The following is a 21,412-nucleotide window of genomic DNA, read 5'->3' as shown; positions in this document are numbered from 1 at the left end:
ACTGACATTATTTCTACTGAACGGAATTTTGTATATTTATATTTATATTGTGACAGACGCTATACGAAAGCAATAATACAGGAACTAGATAGTATATATAACTAGGAAATATTCTTTTTCTTCTTATTTTTCTTTTTATTGTTCTTCTTCTTTTTATTTGTTGAAGTAGAATCATTATTCGAATCTTCCTGACCTGCTGCCTCATTCTCGCCCTCACCTTCACCTTCACCTTCACCCTCACCTTCTGCCTCAGTATTTCCAAGTTCCGCAGATTCTTCTTTCTCCATTGGTTCTATCTTTTCTGAAGCTTCTGTTTCTTTGCTTTCGACATTAGCTTCACCGCTTATTTGCGTTTCCTTATCCTCTAACTTAATCTCATCCTTCACTGGTTCATTTTCATTTGATTCATCAACTGTATCTTTGGTTTCTATCTTAGAATTATCCTCTTCCTTTTCTTCTGTTGGTAGTGAAACTTCTGAAGGTTCTATTGCTTCTGGTTTCGTTTCTTCTTCAGGTTCTTCAGCCTTAGTTTCAGATTCTACAGAGGGTTCTATGACATCGGCATTTACATCTTGAGGCTCGCTCGTTGTTTGCTCTTCCTTTTGAGCTTCAGAGTCAACTTGTTCATCTGCTTTCACATTGCTGGTTGAATCATCAATCTTAACTTCTTCAAGTTGATCATTTGCTGTATCAATAGTTTCCACGGATTCAGTAACTTTAGTTCCGTTGTCTGTATCTGGTACATCAGATGTTCCCACAGATTGCTTTTTTGCCTCTTCTTCTTTATGTTCATCCGCTTCATCCACAACAACAGTAGGAGCCTCAGTAGCTGGTTTATTTTCTTCCAACTTTTCTGCTTCAGGCGCAGTCTCATTTGATTCTGTCGCTCTGGTGGCACTACTTTGAGTATTTCCCTTCTGCCAATAGTTTTTCGCTAATATATCTGGCAATACGCAATCCTTGACATAGAAGTCTCTTACACCAACTATTCTTCTTTCTCTTTCACAAGCCTTCAACCATTCAGGTCTAATAATTGGAATATTCATATCAAATGCTTTTAAAAATTCTGGATTCTGTTTGTTTTCTCTAGTACATATATAATGAGTAGTATCCACCTTGATTTGGTCTTGTGGCGGATAATTAGCACCCATATTTTTCAATGTATTTTCAATATCCTCCACCGTGAATTGATCGTTGGCGGTAATATCACCTAAACAAACAGTGATACCAGATAAATCCGTCATCTTATGTGTAGTGACTTCAACCACTGCTGACAGATAGATACCTGCTGTTGTGTCCAATCGTAATTGAAACTCGAATGTTTGATCGATCGATAATCCTGATAACTTCGTCGTCTTGCTGGTCAAAGGCTGTGGAATAGCCCCCAATTTCTTACCATCCTTGAAAAGAATCAAATTTTTCAAATTGGCTGTTCCCAATTCCAAGGTATCCCATTCTAATACACATGAAGTCTGAGTAACATTTTTAATTTTTAAATTAGGGACGCTCGGTAAGTTCGTACCAAACGTTGTCAATATCTCGTCTTGTATCGTCTGGAACTCTTTCTGTTCTTCCTTTTCGCCTTCTAAATCCTGGTCACATTTGATTTTAACAATTGACCCTGCTCTGACACCATTAGGCAATAAAATCGTTGGAAATTCAATTAAATGATGATCTTTCGTCAACAATAATGCTAATGAAGCATCAAGCTTACCAACAGTTAACGATACTTCTACCATATTTATTCAATTGGCCAATCTATAGTACTTTCTATCTTCATCCTAACTACTTCCATATTTCACACGTATTTTGTTTACTAAAAATCGAAGGTCGTGCATTTGCGAATTTTACGGCTACAAGCTTACTATATGAATTGAATGTTATTAATATATATATATATATGAAGAGATACAAAATGTAATCTACATGGGTATTCCCATAGCCCTTAAGTCCTCATTGATTTCATCGTCGGTTGCCTTTCTCAATAATAGTTCTTGGCTTGGCCCGACAAAATTGTCATCTACATTCGAGTATAGAGCAGAAGGGAGACCATGGAACTGTAATAACCCATTCAATATTCCCAATTGACAATTCAAGTTGTTTCGTTGCTCTACTAATTCGAACACCGTATTTTGTTTGATTGTTTTTTTGCTCAACGGAGCAATCTCATGACCATTTAGTATGCCATTGGCTACACCATTAGCACCCTCTTCTATGGGCACAGTAGCCGTATAATTCGGTATCAGTGGGATGGCAGTGAAGTTATAGTCCGGGACTAGTTGATCTAGTTGGTTACGTTCTTTGTTTATTTTGTACCACAATGATGTCGTATCAGTAATCATGTCGTTTTTGCAATCCATAAGCTTTTTGAGGAAGTTCTGATGAATCGAGGTTCGAGATGCGATGGTACTAACGTCAATGCATTTCAATTTATAGTTGAGGTTTGAATTGGCCTGTTTTAAACTATCTTGGTGAAATTGATTAATTTTGTAATAGATCCTGGATAGTTCCGGATGCGACCCTTCTAGACATAGTTGCAATTCATGCTCAAGTAAATTCAATTTATCCTGATATAATTTATCTCTCAATTCCGCAAATGATGACTCGATAATAATCAACTCTTCGATAGCAAGTTTGCGTTTCTCATTAATGTCTACATCTTTTTCACTACTTTCAAAGTCTCCCATTTCATCGGCATCTTCATCTTCCTCGTCTGCCTCCTGATCGTCTGTCTTTGTTCCATTATTCGCATCATCGTTCTCCTCGTCCTCACCACTATTACTATTACCGTTATTCAAGTCATCTTTTTGCGATTCCTCTACGTCTGAGTTCTCGTGCTCATCATTTAGCACATTATCTGGTACATCTTCACCGGTCTTTCCAGTATTTGGCTCTTCTTCACTCTCCATCTTTGGCTTCTTGTTATTCGTCTGATCGGGTTCGCTTATAGAACGTTTAGAAGGCCTTCTATTGGTGCCATCTTCCACACTTTGGCTAATTCTTTCCAAATCTTCCATGATTTCTTTGTTGGCCTCCGCATTTTCCTTCGGATTTATTGACATTTCACCATCCGACGAGCTTTCCTCTATTTTGGTGTTGGTTTCCAGCGTTTCCTCGGTCTCCTTCACCAGTTTCTCTCCGTCTTCCTCATGTGGTGCCGATTGCTCTTCTTTGACAACATTTTCATCGTCTTCGTTGTCCGAGTCCACCTCCTTCAAGTGTGCCAATTCAGTCAACTTCGAAATCGCATTCAAATCCAGCACTTTTTCACCGCTGGAATTAGGATCGTCATCCAAAAAGTCCATTTTATCCGTTTCTGCCTCTGATTCGTCCTCTCCCAAATCACTGAGCTCCGAACTCTCGTAGCTATCTCGATTCGTCTTACTGTTGTTTTCCTGTGATTCCTGGCCAGAATTAGCTTTATTCGATATGAAATTAGACGTTTGGTCGTTTTCCAACTCCTTATTATCCAATGTCAAATCAAATGGGGGAGGCGACGTGGCTATGTCTGTTAAAGGTGATTCTTTGTTGTTTGATTCTTCCGTAGCCATTGAAAGATATCCTCTGATGCAGTTTGGCGAATTAAATCGAGACGTTTATATAAATTATATTTTTTATTAAGTCTTAATACTAAAACCACAATCTGCCTTGATTTCGTTAGATATTACAAAGAATCCACTTGGTTTATTACTTTCGATTGACGCCAATACCTTTACAAGGGGTTTCGGTTTTTTCTCTATGATTGTATACTGATTTATATGCAGGCATGTTTTTCAGTGGTCTTTTACTCACTCAGAAATTTTTTTACAGAGAGATGAGTTCATATATAGATAGTGAAATATCCGGATAAAATAGTAGTTATTAAGATGTCGACGTTCAGCTCGATCTTTGGATCCTCAGGCGATAATGCTAATGTTGATAAGAGTATAGATCTGTTATTCAAGGCTTCAAAAGGGCCAGTTTCCAGACAATATTCAGATAGGGCCAGAACCGTGATTAATATTCCAGCAGATGCTGCAACGGAGGAATCTGGTGCAGATCAGAGCGAAAGCATCGAGGAAACAGAAGAAGACAAGGAAAGAGATATAAAGGCTGAAGCCAAGCGTGCGAAAAAGACGAGACAAAAGAAGGATTTGAATGAGGATTTGGAATCGAAGTACTACAATAAGTTGTTAAAGGAACAGGATGAAGAGGCCCCAAAAGTGGAAAAAGATGAAAAAGTGGAAAGTGGATCAGGAAGTGACTCTGACTCGGACGACGAAGAAGACCAAAGTGGTGAAACTAAGTCCAAGCGTGCCAAGACGGTTGATTTGAAAGAAAATGAGTTAGAGAAAGCGGAACGTACTGTGTTTGTGGGTAATGTGAATGCTTCTGTTGTTGGATCGAAGCCAATGTATAAGAAATTCAAGAAACTTTTTTCGCAATACGGTAAAATTCAGTCGATCAGATTTAGATCCATATCATTCGACGACGCCGTTCCAAGGAAAGTGGCCTTCGCAAAGAAAAAGTTGCACAGTTCTAGAGATACGTTGAATGCGTATGTTGTGTTTGCTGAAAAAGAGCCATCATTAAAGTGTGTTCCCAAGTTGAATGCGACTGAGTTTGAACATGCACATTTAAGAGTCGACCACGTCGCCCATCCAGCACCAAAGGATAACAAAAGAACTATTTTTGTTGGAAATTTGGATTTTGAAGAAAAGGAAGAAACCTTGTGGCGTTATTTCAACTCTAAGACCGATAACGATGTCGAATCTGTCAGAGTTATCAGAGACGCTAAGACCAATGTAGGCAAAGGTTTTGCGTTGGTTCAATTTAAGGATACGTTGTCGGTCAACAAGTCTTTGTTGCTCAACGATAAGCCAATGTCTGCAGAAAAGAAACGTAAGCTTCGTATTTCTAAGGCAAAAGCACACACCAAACCATCGATATTATCGCCAAATCACATTGACAACTCTAAGAAGGCATATGCTTCAAACAAATCCAAGATGTCTGCTAAGTTAAGTGACCAGCAAAGAACCAAGTTAGGTAGAGCCCAAACTGTTTTGAATAAGAGTGATAGAGCCACAGCTGGTAAATCCAGAAATATTATTGAAGGTCAAAGAGCTTCCAAGGGGGATCTGATCGCCGGAATCAAGGGCCTCAAGAGCAATAGGGACAGGAAAATAAAGAAGCCTAGAATCAGAGACAGATCTACCAAATTTAAAAATGAAAGAGACTCAATGGCTTCGGAATTGAAGAATGGTCCAAAGAAATGAGAAATAATTTCATTACTTCACACCAATTGCAAATTCTAGTACCTATAGCTGGTACAACACATTCTAATTATGTATAATAGTTTAGTTTAATAATATATCATGTGCATATTCTCGTATCAATCATCTTAAGAAGAAGTATACATACTCCATGATCTGAGTAGAAATTCAGAATTAGTTTATTAAAAATGACTTTTCATCCATTTATCTTTATTTTCGTCTACTATCATATGCTGTCGTGTCACCACAAGAAATATCTACCAATATAACGGTCATATAAACTTGTATCAGACAAATACGTCTTCAAGTGAACCAGTTCCTGAAAAATATTGTATACAGGGCTTTTACTATGAACGAGAACTCGTATGGAAACAACACGAAACTCAATATTAAGGGCCTATTTACACCACGATACCTGCTCTACAGTTCAATATCTATCGATATTGAGAATATAATGTCCGGTAATGGATTCAATCAGCTGGCACCTTTATTTTCGACTCTATCTGAGTCAAAACTAGATAAAACGGTACTGACGTTAGATCAAAGGTTCCATGAAGCGACTACTACAAATGAATTGCATAGTTTAATAGCTGAAATAGATACAACAACAGCTTCAATTGATAAAGAATTGAATCATTTTTCTATAATAAAACTGAAAAAGCATCAACAAGAAACATCCAATATTGAATTAAATCGGGCGAAATTATCGACAACAATTCTGAATTCAACCGAGATGACTCTGTTATTCTCGGCGGCTAATGATTTAGGACATTCGTTGACATTTAAGATCAAATCATTGGACCAGGAGATTGGTAACGTCAAACAAACGTTGACTTTTGTTAGTGATATCCAGGCATTAAAGAATAATATAAATCAGGCGAGTTATGCTATTGAGCATAAAAACTGGGAATTGGCAGCTCAATGTTTACATACTATTACGAGCAAACTACCACCTGAATTGGTTAATGGTAATTTTGCTTCTGTGGTGATACCCAGTACTGATATTCCTGAGTTACCTTCTGTAACTGTACAAAAATGGATTGAATTGTTAACAGAAGAATTTCAAAAAGGGTTTAATGAAGCATCAAAAAATAGAAATGTTTCTGAGTTAACAAAATACTTCCAGTTGTTTCCATTGATTCAAAAAGAGGAAATAGGTCTCAATTGCTATTCTAAATTCATTTGCCAAATAATAACCGATACCCTGCGTTCATTGATTAATTCCGCATCTGGCGGCAGTAATGCTGCCACCAAACATGGCATGTACCTAACTATAAGTATGAAATTATTTGAAAATATATCTATGATGTTGTCTCAGCATGGACCATTGATCAAGAAATATTACGGCTCTACATATGACAATGCAATTTCATACGTTGTAACAAAAATACAGCATGAAATTGATTCACAGATTGGTTTGATTAGTGACACTTTCTATGATATAAAAAGAATTGATAAAGTCATTCAAGACATTAGTCTCTATAACTTCCCTGTTTTGTCAAAAAGGTTTTCAGACCATGAAGATCCCTCCGGTGTTGACCAAGCAAATGTAAATCCAGAGGAAGATGAATTGGTTTCCATTGTTGAAATTGGTGACTTGGTAAGTGAGTTGGCTGGCATCCTACATAATTGGGCCTTGTATTGTAAATTCATCACATTAAAGTATTATCAATCTAATGACGGTACTGATAACGATGAGGGATTGAAGCTTCCAAAATTAATTATGGATTCCAATTTCACAGGTAAGATTCACAAGAAATTCTTGCCTGCATTTGAATCCTTATATTCCTATTATTTCAGAAGATCTTTGGAGAAAGCTATAACCATTGAAGAATTGCCATCATTAGAACCACATTTGATAATGACTTCGTCATCAGATCCGCCTGATCAAGTACCTTGTTCATCTGTTATAGAAGATGCTACATTGGTGTTAAACACCACCTTAAGAAACATAATAGACACGGCGCAGCCAATCACACTCAAAAGATTCATAAACGAAGACTTCAAAGTTATTCAGCGGGACTTAATTAATGGATTCTTTATCAAAAATTTAAATTCTAATCAGCCTCGTTATAACTCTACATTGACTTTAGTGGCACCTACATCAAATCCAAATGGCGTACTCAGTGGTACTGCCAGTCCTGGAATATCTAGAAGTGGGACGCCAGTCCACGAAGGTTCAGGTACTATGGGATTTTTTAAAGGTGCTTCTAGTGCTTTGGGTAATGTTGTCGGAAGCGGTGCGTCTGCCGGAGCTGGAATCAGTACAACTGCCGCACATACTAATAATGCTAAGTTAATGAATTTTGTATTATATTTAAATACTGTTGCAATGGGGCAAGAGTACTTTACAAAGATTTTTGAAAGCATAACCAAAAATAATCCGGACTACTTAAGAAATAACTTCCCCTTTGGTAAAGACCTGGAAAAGATTGCAAGCATACTTAAAACAGAATTTTTGGATCCATTTATATCAATCACCAATAAGATTATTCAAGATAGTTTAATTAACTTTTACAATCAATCGCTTAAGAATAAATTGCTTAATCTTATTAACGATTGTTTTCCTGATGCTAACGATTCACACTATATAATATACTCCGTCAACTCTCTAAATGATACTTCAACTATCTTGAGATTCACAACAACGTGGCAATCGTTGATCAGACCATATAAGCAAACGTTTCATAAGTCATTAATTTTCCATAAACTCTTGAGGTTATTGGTTGTGAACTTGGCCAATTTGATCGAGAAAAAATTGGTGAATGTGTTAAAAAAGTTCAAAATAAATGAATTGGGATCGCTTAAGTTAGAAAAGGATATGTCTCACATTATTAATGAAATGTGTGAAGATAACTATGAATTAAGAGAAAAGTTTGTAAGAGTAACTCAATTAGTTTTACTTGTTGGTATGGATGACGAGGAATACGACATGAGTAACGAAGGTGGTCATAACAATGATGAAGGTGATCAAGCGGGCGATGATTTGGGTGTTAATTGGGTTTTGACTCCAATGGAAAGAAAGCAGGCTAGAAAATTTAGGGTTTAATCTACAATTACATCGAGTTTAATCCAATCAGGAAATTACTATCATTAAATCTGTCATTATATACTATATAAAAATTGCTGAAATTACGCATTTCAGCTAACTCTATAGACCTCTTTGAAAATAAAATATTATACATGTATCAAGGCCCGGACTCGTCCTTTTCTTCGGTATTTCCATTCAGTGTAGCATCTGCCATATTTTGATCTTCTTTGTCGGACCCATTGGCCACTTTTTCTTTTTCTTCTACAGCATCCTCATCCGGCTTAATCCTTAACCTGTCTATTATAGCTTCGAATCTTGGATGAGTGTAGTCACATTCAGCACCCTTGGGACAAAAACCAGTAAGCCACAATGGACACATGATTTTTCTAATATGTCTGTTTGCACATTTAGGACCGTCTGGACAAAACCCTTTTTCATAACTAGAACATGGAGGTATTTTCAGTTGGGGATCAACATGCAAATAGAGACATTCGGGTGTCTGTGTGCAGAAGCCGTTTTTCGAGTAGAACAAGCACTCCGGCATCTTTCTTAAATTGTACTCGTGTAAGAACTCACAATGATCATTCTTTTTGCAGAGACCTCTTAACCAATGCTTGCACACGATCTTGTTCGAATACATGGACGAAACATGCTTATGTGGACAAAGACTTCCATTTGGGCATGAATTATTTGGGTTCAGTGGATTGTAGAACTGGCATACTGGACGGTCTGGATCTAACCCAAAATTATATTCTTTGAGTAAAAATGGCTCAAACTTGAACCTCTTGTTCCTTGTATCTGGGTGTATCACTTGGTTTAGCTGTAGCATCGTTATGGTGGTTGTGTAGAGATATACTTAATAGAGATGGATTATTAATGGATGAATTGTTCTAAAGTATACTTGGTCATGTGACTTTGAAATATTCATCCTATACGGTTAGAACCACTACTTTACCACTGGTAATTGGACTGGCTATGTTGTATTGCAGACAGTAGTTATTCTTATCGGCTACAGAATGTATTTATTGAATAAATATGCATTGACTATTAACAATATATTAAATAATGGTACAGAATTAAATGATCTAATGCTCACCAACTTCAGAACTATCTACGCTATTCATTCCAGAATGATATGGTGACAATAATACATTTTCAGAAGAAGCATCCAATTGATTTAAATTTTGCTCGTTTAGTTTGTTGAATGTGGCATTTACACTGGATTTTCTTCTATATCTTCTTTCTTTTCTATCCTTCTTCAATAGCTTTCCTCTATCGAGCACCTCCTCCCTATAATTTTCAGTCGCAAAAGACATCATATTTTCACGTCTTCTGACACCTTCATGCACCCAGAACTCACTTCTGTATAACTCCCAGCCCTCTCTGACGTCGGTATTGAAAACTCTTGCATTCAAGATCAATTTAACGTCCGCGACTCCAATTCTTGGTTGGCACTGCAGTTGGCAGGATGCTATAAATACCTCCAATTTGGAATTTCTGTTATTCTTTGTAGATGGATACACGTTGTGCAAAGCATTCCGACACATGGTTGCATTGAATAAGATGAACTCTCGAATTAAATCGGTGATTGAATCTGTCAACGGCGTCTTGATTTTGACGAGTCTCACGTTAAGCTGGCGTAAGCCTTTATTGGTAGATGACAAAAATTTTCTGGGCAACACAATAGTCTTTTGATATTCACCAGAGAGATGGTATAACATTAAAGTGACTAGCAACGCGAGCAATGTAAATTGCAAGATAACTCGGACGGTCCCATCGACCGGAGAGTCCATCAAGTACAAATGATGGGTTAGGGATGCAATGATGGAGCACAATATGGACAAGAAGGTCAAATACTTTCTCCGCATTGCTCTCTGCTGAATAACTTGTTCCCGCAAGCTCTCTTCGAGAATCAATAGATTACGAAATATTTTTCCGGTGGCTGGTGTCAGCGTATATCCACTACCAGTTAGATGTACTCCATTCTTCAGTGACGAACGATGAGACCTGTCGCTCGCGTCCGATTTATTAGACTTCCTCCGCATTCGCCTCCTGGGCTTGGGACTTGGGGTTGTTTCGATGCTATTTCTTCTGTCTCTGGTCCTGTGACGCTTAGCTCGGTCACTATCAGTTGATTTCGATTGGTCGTCCCTAACTTCTTGTTCCATAATTGTAGGATTGGCTTTGGCTCCCTTGTTGTGTAACAATTCAAACGAGTTCTGCGACGCTCCGTCCGAATCTGAGTATATCACGAAATCGTCCATTCCGTTCCCATTAGACGTGCATGGTGTGATGTTCATCAACGAGTCCGACGATGATAATACCGGCGATTTTGGCATATCATGTACATAACCACTAACATCAGCATTACTGCCATCCCTACTATCAGGATTCTTCTCTGTTGTCGAATTCTGGCGACTCAATTCTTCTTCGTCTTCATTAGCGACATTCTTCTCTTCAGGATCACTTTTCACTCGTGTAGCATATTCTCCTTTCTCTTGACTCTGGGGCCGTGGCTCTGTCATATTATGAAGTCTTATTATAACCTAATAGCCACTTTCTTCTATATATGTCAATATTAAGACTGTGGCTCTCTTTTGAAGATGAAAGATTAGAATCATAAAAAAAAAATTGTGCTGGGTTTTGTGTAGAATTTTGATTCTTCATTGTTAGACGATTTTGGCATATCAAATAGATAAGTAGTGATAAAAGTATAGATAAGGAAGCGAATGTCGTCATTAAAAGAACAGAAGGAGTTGTTCGTATCCAACTTACTTGGTGGATCTATCCTGGAGACATACAATGTCACGGCCGTGGCCCTCAGTGCCTATTTATCGTACAATTTGATTAGTTCATACCTTGATTACAAGATAACATTTCCAGTTGATTTTATTTTGAATTGCATGACGATTTTATTGTCAATCACGCTATACAGTAATAGTACCAATACATTGCATTTGCTAATACTAGTACCGGGTATATTGGCTGCAATTGTCGGTAGGTGGGGACAAAAGGACGTGAAGAAGAGCAGATCGAAGAAGCCACGAGATGCAAAAGGCACCAAGACCGAGAAACAATTGCTAGTGAAAAAACCGTTTATAACGGCCTACAGATCACACATGTTGGTAATAACCAACTTTGCCATTTTGGCGGTAGATTTTAGAATGTTTCCTCGTAGATTTGCAAAGGTTGAAACGTGGGGCACGTCCTTAATGGATTTGGGGGTGGGATCGTTTGTATTTTCGATGGGATTGGCATCGTCGAGAGCAATTATCAAGCAGAGATTCGACTCTTCGAAGTCCACCGACTACAGATTCAAGTTGTCGCAATACGTGTCGTTGATTATGAAAAATAGCATCAAGACCCTCCCGGTATTGGCATTGGGGTTGATCAGATTGGTTAGTGTGAAAACACTCGAATATCAAGAGCATGTCACCGAGTATGGGGTTCACTGGAACTTCTTCATAACTCTTGGGTTGTTGCCGATCTTTTTCGGTATAATTGACCCCGTATTGAATTTCGTGCCTCGTTTCGTTGTCGCGTTGGTAATATGCATTGGGTACGAGGTATTAATGGTCAAGACCGATCTATTATCATTTATACTCAGGAGTGACAATAGGATGGAAAGCTTGGTAACCATGAACAAAGAAGGAATTTTTTCATTTATCGGATACTTCAGTATCTTCATCTTTGGGCAATCGTTCGGGTCATTTGTGTTAACTGGCTTCAAAACTCCAAACAACTTATTCAGAATGTGTTCATATCAGCAATATAAAAAGGCTGGCGCAAAATCTGGCCTCTTCACGGTCACCAGTACCCAAGGATTATTGATAGCCACCTTATTTTCTCAAGCTTTATTTTGGTATGTGCAAGAAGCATATTTTGTGAGCAGTATCTCCAGAAGATTGGCCAATTTGTCGTATGTCTTGTGGGTTGTTTCCTACAATTCTACTTTACTCCTTGGCTACAATTTGATTGAGTCGGTGGTGGCAAAGCCAGAAGCGGCCGATTCCAAAATATTGAATGCATTCAATAACAATGGTTTATTGAGTTTCTTGTTAGGGAACTTATTAACTGGTTTAACCAACATGACCATAAATACATTAGGCTGCAATGCTCCTGTTACGTTTGCCATTTTAGTAACGTATGGTTTAGTCTTGAGTATCATTGCCGTAACTTTAGATCGTTATGGCATATACATTAAATTATAAACAAATTAGCAATATATATGTTTGGATCAGTTTCTGGTCAATGTACAAAAACATCTACGTTTGTTACTATAGTTTGTAATAGTTCTTTATTCTTTAAATTTCAATGTTCCATATAAAATCATGGAATTTAGAAATTTTCGCAGTAATTCAGTAAAATCTATTTTTGCACAAATTACAATACTACATGAATGTATGTACACTCTAGGGTCTATTGGAGAATTACTTAACATGGTACTAACTACTGCTGTAATGTTGTGATACCTGATGATATTTTTCTTCGGTGGGACAAATGTTTTATTCCAGTGGACAATAGTATTGTGATTAAGTCATTAATTCATACAAGATCCAAATTGGTATTGAATAGCCTCTTAGTTTCAATTTTTGAAATGTATCTTTTGGTCATTATACCCACCATCAGTAAACTCATGCTACGGACATTACTAAATTCTTCAACTCTTTTCCTTTGGTACTACCTTTCTACCACACGCCTACCATCCTTATACTTCTCGTCTACCGCACACCCTTCTACCACACGTCCACCACAAATTGACCATCAGGGCATAATGCACTGCACTCTACTCTAAGCCAAGATATTCTGTTTTTCGTGGTTGACAAAGCCTTGTCTATGAAAATTGCGATCGTGCAGCACTTTCGGTACCGACCACCATAACCCAGTACCAAGGTATCCGTTCTTTATACTTACCTCAAATGAAATTTACACATATACTGTAAGGTATGTTCTCGTTTCTCTTGGTTGAATCCAATGTATGAACTGAGGGAATTGAGGGAACTGTACAGCCTGTTCAGTACGTGATGGTGAACATAAGTCCGATAAGCGTATCGACGAAAATATGTTCACCAGACAAAAACCACCAGAAAAATCGTCCCCAAAGGTAAACCCCCACCAACACCTGTATCCATGTCGAATGGCCATCATTTCTAGACTAATTTCACATCGTACAATGCCTTTTTATCATCTAGCATGGCATTAGGTTGCAAAGGGTGTCACGCACTCATAACCGGCAATATCCCGGAAATTTCTAATGAAGATTTTGGCTATGTTAGTTAGCTCATGTCGAAGTATAGTATAGACGTATCATTGTTAATCAATTGTCTGTATGAATATACAATTCTAATTGTAAGTAACAGGATAATTATTCAATAATTGACACTATATTTGCTGAAAAGAACCCAATTAATATCAATACCATGTCAAATAGTCAGTCAAGTTCATGGACGTCGTTCCTTAAATCTATTGCTTCGTTTAATGGAGATTTATCTTCATTAACAGCACCTCCATTTATCTTGTCACCTACATCATTATCGGAGTATTCACAATACTGGAGTGAACACCCAGATTTGCTTATCGAGCCAAACTTTTTGTTGCTGACCGAAGGGGCCGATAAATCAGAGGAAGAAGCGATGGCATTAAAGAGAATGATTGCGGTTACCAAATGGTTTATTTCGACGCTAAGATCACAGTACTGTTCAAGGAGTGAGACGATGGGATCGGAAAAGAAGCCGCTCAACCCATTTTTGGGAGAGGTGTTTGTTGGAAAGTGGTCAGACGAATCGAAGGACGGTAAGCTTGGTGAGACGGTGTTGATATCAGAACAAGTGTCACACCATCCACCGGTTACGGGTTACGCTATCTACAACGAGAAGAATAACACTGTGTTACAAGGATACAATGGAATCCGAGCCACTATTTCCACCACGTCGATCAATGTCAAGCAATACGGCCACGCCATATTAGAATACAAGGACTTAAACGAGTCGTATTTGATTACGTTGCCACCATTACATATCGAGGGATTGATCACGGCGGCGCCATTTGTAGAATTGGAAGGTACATCGTATATCCAGGCATCCAATGGACTCCTTGCGACCGTTGATTTCTCTGGTAGAGGATACTTCTCAGGAAAGAAGAACACATTTAAGGCTCGTATCTACCGTGACAAGCTCTCTAGTGCCAACAAGACTAACGCATTGGTCACGGCCGCCGGCCAGTGGTCTGGCAAGTCGTACATTGGTAAGGGGTCGGAAACTCCTTCCAAGGGCGAATTATTCTACGACGCCCACAACGCCGAGGCCGAACACTTGATTGTCAAGCCGATCGAGGAACAACACGAGTTGGAAGCCAGAAGGGCATGGCAAAACGTGGCCGAGGCCATCAAGAAGAGCGACTATGACATGATCCACCAAGAAAAGTCGCTTATCGAGAACAGCCAGCGTGAATTGAGAAAGAAAGAACAAGAGGCTGGATCCAAGTGGGAGACCAGGTGGTTCGACCACGTCGACTATCTCGCGTCCGAAGACATCACCGATCCGTTCACGAATTTGACCAACTTGGCCAGTTTATCTATCCACAACGCCCCATCGGGGTCGTTAAAGAGCTCAAAACACGACAATGGCGACGCCAAACACTGGAGAGTCAATTTCACCAAATGGGAAAACGAACCAGAGATCAAAATCTAGTTGGGACTTCCTTCATAGCACGTTTCCACCCCTTCATTCCTCTCTATGCTAATAATTATTTATCTAGTACGCTACATCTGTTTAATCTACCAATTGTAATACATGGATCACCGTTGTTTATCTGAATATTTGTAGTATTATCTTCATGCTTATCTCTTGTTTATACTCCTATATTGGGAATAATAGCCCTTTCAATTGCTCTACAAACTACCAAGATCCTCTCAACCCAATAATCGAATCATCTACAATCACCTACATTATTTATATTACTACAATATCCCATTAATAATTCGATGACTCAATAACCCATTAATAAATCTTCTACAATAACTCAATAATCTAATAACTCACCTAAAAACTTAATAACCATATAAGTCAATAACCCAACCATAACCACTCTAGCCTCTTATCATATTAGGGCTTCCGGCAGCCCTCATAAACAATACAGTCCTAATCACATGAACCGTTCTCGGCTTTTTTCATTTGAAAAAACGTCATCCACACGCAATTGCGAAAACATCCACACACCCATAATAAATCGTATTATTACACAAAAACACTTTTTTTTTCGTTTTCCTCACTCCAATGGCCTGGCTCAGTTTGTGTTAGTACTGGGCAAAACTTCTTAAAACTATTCGAAAAATTTTCGAAGTTAGTTACATTTAAATTTGTTAACTTATCACTGATATTCAATTAGTTAAAATGGCTGAATCACACAGATGTATGTAAATGATTAATAATAGAGAGTTTGTTGACCAAAGGCAAAGGTCTTGCTGTCGAAGAAATGAATTTTGAAGATGGAGAGTGAAAAATTAAGATTGTTTGTTGAACATGAAAAAGGGAAGATTAAGTGACTAAAGAGAGTTGTATGTGTAGCACGATACAGCAGGACGATGCATGAGAAGAACATGGTGTCGTTGATGGGATATAAAGCATGTGAGGTGAATAGAGACACCGGTGGAAAAGTGGAAAATTTTCAAAATGACGATTTTCGTGGATACGGGGCCACAGAGTGCAATACAGGAGCATAGGGGATGTTCTTGAGATAAAGCCGGAGCCATAGGCCAACAAACAACTCAGAAAAACAGGAAATTTTTGTTTTATACTATTTAGGGAAAACCAGTACTAACAAATTCTAGTATACGTTAAAGGTAAGCACTTGTCATACCAACGTTCTAAACATGTTAACAACCCAAACGTTTCTTTAATCCAAATTGAAAACGTCGGTACTCCACAAGATGCTAAGTTCTACTTAGGTAAGCGTATTGCCTACGTCTACCGTGCATCTAAAGAAATCAGAGGTTCTAAGATCAGAGTTATCTGGGGTAAGGTCACCAGAACTCACGGTTCCAACGGTGTTGTCAGAGCTAACTTCAAGAAGAACTTACCAGCTAAAACTTTCGGTGCCTCAGTCAGAATCATGTTGTACCCATCTAACATCTAAATCAACTCAACAATAGAGTAATTAACACTATATATATTATTCCAACTTGCAAGAGGGTGCTTAAGTTTATATCTTAGGTTGTATTTTTTTGTCAAAGTGTATAAAAATGATTTTTATTTTTATTTTCTCTAACTGCTCTTAATAAAACGTTTAATGTTCTATAAAGTGGTTCATACCATTAGTGAATGTGATTTTAGGAGTCATTTTTCTACACGTTGGCATCCTGTTATTATTTCTTTATTGTTAGACTTGTTTAGGCTTTAGTTTATGTATATTACTTATCAAAGTATGTTGTTTGCATTGTAAGTGGAAAATTTCTTCGAAAATTGTGTCTTTGTAGTAGTTGTAGTAGTCGCTTTTCTGCAGGTCGATATTATTTACACTTGTTATTAATGAATTATAGTAAATAAACGATAATACCGAGTCACGACGTGTTGTAAATCAATGGTTTGAAAGATACAATGGCCAAGAACAAGAAGAAGCAGACCAAGACCCAAAATCTGAACCAGGTTACGCCTAGTCCCGAAACTGAGCCCACACAAGGCAATAATAATGGCCAATCTAAACAAGAACGTGTACAAGAAGAAGTGGCCCAGGAACCCGAATCAGATGCTCCAAAGTCGACAGCAGACGAACAGAATGGTCTGGGAGTGAATGAGTTACAAAAAAAGATCGACCAATTGACGTTGGCGTTGAAACAGAAAGATGAAGAGCTCATTGAGAAGGATAAGGCCTTATTGAAGGCCAGTAGTCTGACAGACGAGAAAGAAGACTTGAATGGGGACGATTTATCGAAAGTCAAGGAGTTAGAGGACCAGTTATCCAAGGTAGAAAAAGAGCGGGACGAAACAAAGTCATCGTACGACACGTTGTTGAGTAAATTGTCATCAATGAAGTCTGTGTTCACCAAGATTAAAGAGTCGCAACGCGAGCTTGAAGAGACAAAAGAAACCTTAGAAGCATTAACTACCGAGAATTCTGACTTGAAGGAAAAGAACCAAACTTCTGTCGGTGAAATCGAAAAATTGAACACAACTATCAAAAAGTTGACAGAGGAAAGTTCTGATTTAAATAATGAATGTGATCGTTTGAGCACCTCGTTGAATAAATTAAGAAGAGAGTTTCAGAGCAAGGACGAGTCGCTTCTGGATGAGAAGTATAATTTGGAAAATACCAATTCGAGGTTGACGAAAAAGATCAACGAATTGAAACTTGAGTTGAACGAAATCACCATAAGTAGAGACGAAGCTAATATGGAAACCAAGAACTTAAATCTTACCATTGACGAGTTGAAAGATAAATTACAGTCCAAAGAGGCAGACATCAAGGATTTGGAAGGGAAGGTAAGCATTCACACCCAATCAATATCTGAGAGAGATTTGGAAATAGAATCTCTCAAACAAAACCATGAATCCACAATCGACGAATTAAAGCAAAAGATCGAGTCATTAATACAAGAAAAAGCACAGGTGGATACTATGTTACAGGAAAAGATCACCAAGGTATCCCAATTAGAAACAGAAAACGAGAAGGTTAGCAAGCTCGAAGCAGATGTAAATAGCAAACAGTTGATCATAGGGAAATTGCGTCATGAAGCAATTATCTTAAACGAGCACTTAACAAAGTCCTTGACCATGCTTAAGCAACAGCTGAGCAACCTGAACAACACCATCGATAAGGAATTGATCTCAAATGTTGTCATAAGCTTCTTACAATTCCCTCGTGGAGACACTAAAAAATTCGAAGCATTACAGTTGATAAGTGCTTTACTTGAATGGGACGAGTCACAAAAAGTCAGTGCTGGCTTAAGTCATAACCAACAATCTCAGCGTAATCCTAATGATCCAAATGATGATAAGCCAGGGAGACAAAGTTTTGTTTCTTTATGGACCGATTTCTTAGAAAAAGAGTCAGAGAAAAAATAAACAAATTGCATTCTGCTACCCTGTATTCAAAAGACAGCAAGCCTATATAACAATAATGATATATCCCGTAAGAGATTTTGTACAATTAGAATATATAGTTCATAATATCAAATTCAACCGTGTCAAAATTTAAGCGCGTATATGTAAAATAAAATCATCTACAAATTTCACTAGTATAATTAAGAATCCAGTATTAGGTGATTTAGACTTAGACAATGGTTGATATAAGAGAATTCTTTGGGAATTCTTCTTCCAAAAAGTCAACTGGGGATGTAAGTATTCTTTTTCGTATTCTCTCTTTTGAATTGAGTGTCATATTAACCAATTTAGAAAAAGACATCAAGCAAAGGAACATCTAATGCTAAGAATGAGGTAATTGAAATTGAAAGCGATGATTCTAAATCTAAGAAGATAGAAACGAGTAAAAATCTGAAGTCTATGCCCAAGAAAGAATCCAAGAGTACGCCATCGCCAAGGAAGGGGACTAAGGCCAAACCAAATTATGTAAATTTAGATTCTGATTTTGATGATAATAGTGAGGATGATTTCAAACCAGATAACGAAGAGGATGAAGAGGATGACTTTGAGGATGACAAAGAAGTCAATGACGATGACGACTTAGAAGAAATTGCAAAACCACCTTCACCACCTCCTAAACCTACGCCAAAGAAACGAACCAGGACCGATTCTACTTCCCCTAAGAAGAGTTCACCTGCGAAAAAGCAAAAAGCTGATACAGGCGCTTCGTCTGCACCAACTGGGGCTTCGGCAGAAGAAATTTTGGCAAAGATTCCTGATGCAGAATTACCAGAAACTGAAGATACTAAAGACAAGCCATTCAATTTTTTTCAACAAAGAAAAGCAGATGGACCACAACCATCTGGGGAGGAATTAGAAATACCAGAAGCCCAGCCAAACTGTTTATCTGGACTAACCATGATCTTTACGGGTATTTTACCAAGGCTTGAAAGAACAGTCGCCGAAAACTTAGCAAAGAAATATGGTGCTAAAGTTACGAAATCCATTCTGGGTAAGACGAGTCTAGTGGTTATAGGAGAAGAAGCTGGTCCATCGAAGGTACAAAAAATCAAGAAAAATAAGATCAAAGCAATTACAGAAGATGGGTTTATACAACTCTTACAAAGTATGCCTGCAGAAGGTGGAGATGGCGAATCAGCTATGGAAGCACGCCGGAAAAGAGAAGCAGAAGAACGTAAAATAATTGAAGAGGCAGAATCAGAAGAGAGGAAAGCACGGGCAGAAGAAAAGGCTGCTAGCCAACCTCAGATTAAATCAAAAGTTGATCCTTCTCGTGCAGAAAGTCCCAAAAGAATCATACCTAACAGCGAGAAGTTATGGACTGTCAAATATGCACCTAATGATATTGTCCAATTATGTGGTAATAAAGGTCAAATTAATAAGTTGAAAACCTGGCTATCAAACTGGTTCGAAAATGCAAAGCATGATTTTAAAAACCCTGGGCAAGACGGCTCTGGCGTGTTTAGGGCATGTTTAATTAGTGGACCACCCGGTATTGGTAAAACATCTGCTGCTCATTTGGTGGCCAACAATTTAGGCTTTGACGTTTTAGAAAAAAATGCATCAGACGTTAGGTCAAAATCCCTATTGAACAGTAATATTAAGTCAGTTTTAAACAACACTTCAGTTGTGGGGTTCTTCAAACATAGAAATGACGTAGAACAACATGCTAATGATAAGAAATTCTGCCTTATTATGGATGAAGTTGATGGTATGTCAAGTGGTGATCACGGTGGTGCAGGTGCATTATCAGCATTTTGTCGTATAACAAAAATGCCTATGATTTTAATCTGTAACGATAAGTCATTACCTAAGATGAGAACATTTGACAGGGTTACATATGACTTAGCCTTCAGAAGACCTACAGAAACAGAAGTGAAAGCAAGGTTAATGACTATCGCTCATAGAGAGAAAATTAAATTGGATCCAACTATTATTGGCCAGTTAGTACAAGTCACAAATCATGATATCAGACAAATGATCAATTTGCTATCAACTGTTTCTACAACCCAAAAATCAATCAGTCATAACGAAAGTCGAGAATTTTCAAAGAGCTGGCAAAAGCAGACAGTCTTGAAGCCTTTTGATATTACAGGGAAATTGTTGAACGGTCAAATTTATAATCCAAGTGCCAATCACAGCTTAAACGATAAGATAGACTTATATTTCAATGATATAGATTTCACACCATTGATGATTCAAGAAAATTATATCTCCACTAAACCCACAAATGTGAAATCGACTCTAGACCATTTGGAAAGAGTCGCAAGGGCTGCAGACGATATTTCACAATCTGATCATGTTAATTCATTGATAAGATCAAGCGAACAACAATGGAGTTTATTGCCGTTCCATGCAGTTATGTCTTCTGTGAAACCTTCGCTGGAGGTTGCAGGTAATTTCACACAGAGAATTAATTTTGCTGGATGGTTGGGGCAAAACTCCAAGGCGATGAAATATCAAAGATTACTACAAGAGTTGCAATACCACACAAGATTGAGAACCTCTACAGATAAGGCAGAGTTGAGATTGGACTATTTACCATTATTAGTAAAGAAATTGACTGATCCTCTTTTAACGAACGGTGAAGATGGAATTGAAGAAGTCATGGACATTATGGATTATTACTATTTAACTAAAGAAGATTGGGAATCGCTTGTTGACTTTGGTGTGGGCCAAGCAAAGGGAGAATTGTTATTGAAGAAGATTCCTGCGAAAGTCAAAACAGCCTTTACGAGAAAGTACAATAGTAAATCCCACCCAGTTGCAATATACAAAACTGGTAATTCAGTTAGTAGTGGAAGCGCTACCAGAAAACAAAACGTTGATTTTGAAGATGTCATTGAAGATGATACCAATACTAAAGATGACGACGACGAATTAGTCGACTCCGATAAGATTGATACTAAAAAGGATAAATTAATCAAGGAGGTCAAACCTAAAAAGACCACAACAAAGAAGAAACCCGCAAAAAAGAAATAACGTATATATCGAATAATTATGTCAGTAGGTTACATTTACATTGTAGTTTA

General features: G+C 37.9%; 11 protein-coding genes across 11 annotated transcripts; 7 read left to right on the top strand and 4 right to left on the bottom strand. All coding sequences in view use genetic code 12, as the record gives it.

The window, feature by feature from the left end:
- Positions 1 to 101: 101 nt before the first annotated feature.
- DEHA2C16214g (DEHA2C16214p) lies at positions 102 to 1,739 on the bottom strand (the record flags this gene model as incomplete). The annotated part of the gene is made up of 1 exon (XM_458392.1): positions 102 to 1,739. One exon carries the CDS (start codon positions 1,737 to 1,739, stop codon positions 102 to 104), a length of 1,638 nt encoding a protein of 545 aa, XP_458392.2.
- Positions 1,740 to 1,922: 183 nt separating this feature from the next.
- On the bottom strand, positions 1,923 to 3,551 carry DEHA2C16192g (DEHA2C16192p; the record flags this gene model as incomplete). Its single annotated transcript, XM_458391.1, has 1 exon — positions 1,923 to 3,551. One exon carries the CDS (start codon positions 3,549 to 3,551, stop codon positions 1,923 to 1,925), a length of 1,629 nt encoding a protein of 542 aa, XP_458391.2.
- A 315-nt stretch (positions 3,552 to 3,866) lies between these two features.
- Positions 3,867 to 5,255, top strand: DEHA2C16170g (DEHA2C16170p; the record flags this gene model as incomplete). Its single annotated transcript, XM_458390.1, has 1 exon — positions 3,867 to 5,255. One exon carries the CDS (start codon positions 3,867 to 3,869, stop codon positions 5,253 to 5,255), a length of 1,389 nt encoding a protein of 462 aa, XP_458390.2.
- Positions 5,256 to 5,601: 346 nt separating this feature from the next.
- Positions 5,602 to 8,301, top strand: DEHA2C16148g (DEHA2C16148p; the record flags this gene model as incomplete). The annotated part of the gene is made up of 1 exon (XM_458389.1): positions 5,602 to 8,301. One exon carries the CDS (start codon positions 5,602 to 5,604, stop codon positions 8,299 to 8,301), a length of 2,700 nt encoding a protein of 899 aa, XP_458389.2.
- A 139-nt stretch (positions 8,302 to 8,440) lies between these two features.
- DEHA2C16126g (DEHA2C16126p) lies at positions 8,441 to 9,112 on the bottom strand (the record flags this gene model as incomplete). Its single annotated transcript, XM_458388.1, has 1 exon — positions 8,441 to 9,112. One exon carries the CDS (start codon positions 9,110 to 9,112, stop codon positions 8,441 to 8,443), a length of 672 nt encoding a protein of 223 aa, XP_458388.2.
- Positions 9,113 to 9,368: 256 nt separating this feature from the next.
- On the bottom strand, positions 9,369 to 10,808 carry DEHA2C16104g (DEHA2C16104p; the record flags this gene model as incomplete). Its single annotated transcript, XM_458387.1, has 1 exon — positions 9,369 to 10,808. The coding sequence occupies one exon, from the start codon at positions 10,806 to 10,808 to the stop codon at positions 9,369 to 9,371; it is 1,440 nt and encodes a 479-aa protein (XP_458387.2).
- Positions 10,809 to 11,012: 204 nt separating this feature from the next.
- On the top strand, positions 11,013 to 12,494 carry DEHA2C16082g (DEHA2C16082p; the record flags this gene model as incomplete). Its single annotated transcript, XM_458386.1, has 1 exon — positions 11,013 to 12,494. One exon carries the CDS (start codon positions 11,013 to 11,015, stop codon positions 12,492 to 12,494), a length of 1,482 nt encoding a protein of 493 aa, XP_458386.2.
- Positions 12,495 to 13,703: 1,209 nt separating this feature from the next.
- On the top strand, positions 13,704 to 14,972 carry DEHA2C16060g (DEHA2C16060p; the record flags this gene model as incomplete). Its single annotated transcript, XM_458385.1, has 1 exon — positions 13,704 to 14,972. The coding sequence occupies one exon, from the start codon at positions 13,704 to 13,706 to the stop codon at positions 14,970 to 14,972; it is 1,269 nt and encodes a 422-aa protein (XP_458385.2).
- Positions 14,973 to 15,674: 702 nt separating this feature from the next.
- Positions 15,675 to 16,416, top strand: DEHA2C16038g (60S ribosomal protein L33; the record flags this gene model as incomplete). Its single annotated transcript, XM_458384.2, has 2 exons — positions 15,675 to 15,693; positions 16,112 to 16,416. 2 exons carry the CDS (start codon positions 15,675 to 15,677, stop codon positions 16,414 to 16,416), a joined length of 324 nt encoding a protein of 107 aa, XP_458384.2.
- A 461-nt stretch (positions 16,417 to 16,877) lies between these two features.
- On the top strand, positions 16,878 to 18,341 carry DEHA2C16016g (DEHA2C16016p; the record flags this gene model as incomplete). The annotated part of the gene is made up of 1 exon (XM_458383.1): positions 16,878 to 18,341. The coding sequence occupies one exon, from the start codon at positions 16,878 to 16,880 to the stop codon at positions 18,339 to 18,341; it is 1,464 nt and encodes a 487-aa protein (XP_458383.2).
- Positions 18,342 to 18,556: 215 nt separating this feature from the next.
- DEHA2C15994g (DEHA2C15994p) lies at positions 18,557 to 21,362 on the top strand (the record flags this gene model as incomplete). The annotated part of the gene is made up of 2 exons (XM_458382.2): positions 18,557 to 18,613; positions 18,672 to 21,362. 2 exons carry the CDS (start codon positions 18,557 to 18,559, stop codon positions 21,360 to 21,362), a joined length of 2,748 nt encoding a protein of 915 aa, XP_458382.2.
- Positions 21,363 to 21,412: the final 50 nt, after the last annotated feature.

The sequence above is a fragment of the Debaryomyces hansenii genome (assembly GCF_000006445.2).
Source record: "Debaryomyces hansenii CBS767 chromosome C complete sequence".
Lineage (NCBI taxonomy): Eukaryota > Fungi > Ascomycota > Pichiomycetes > Serinales > Debaryomycetaceae > Debaryomyces > Debaryomyces hansenii.
Note: the sequence above shows the minus strand (reverse complement) of the source record. Positions and strands in the feature narration are given on the sequence as shown.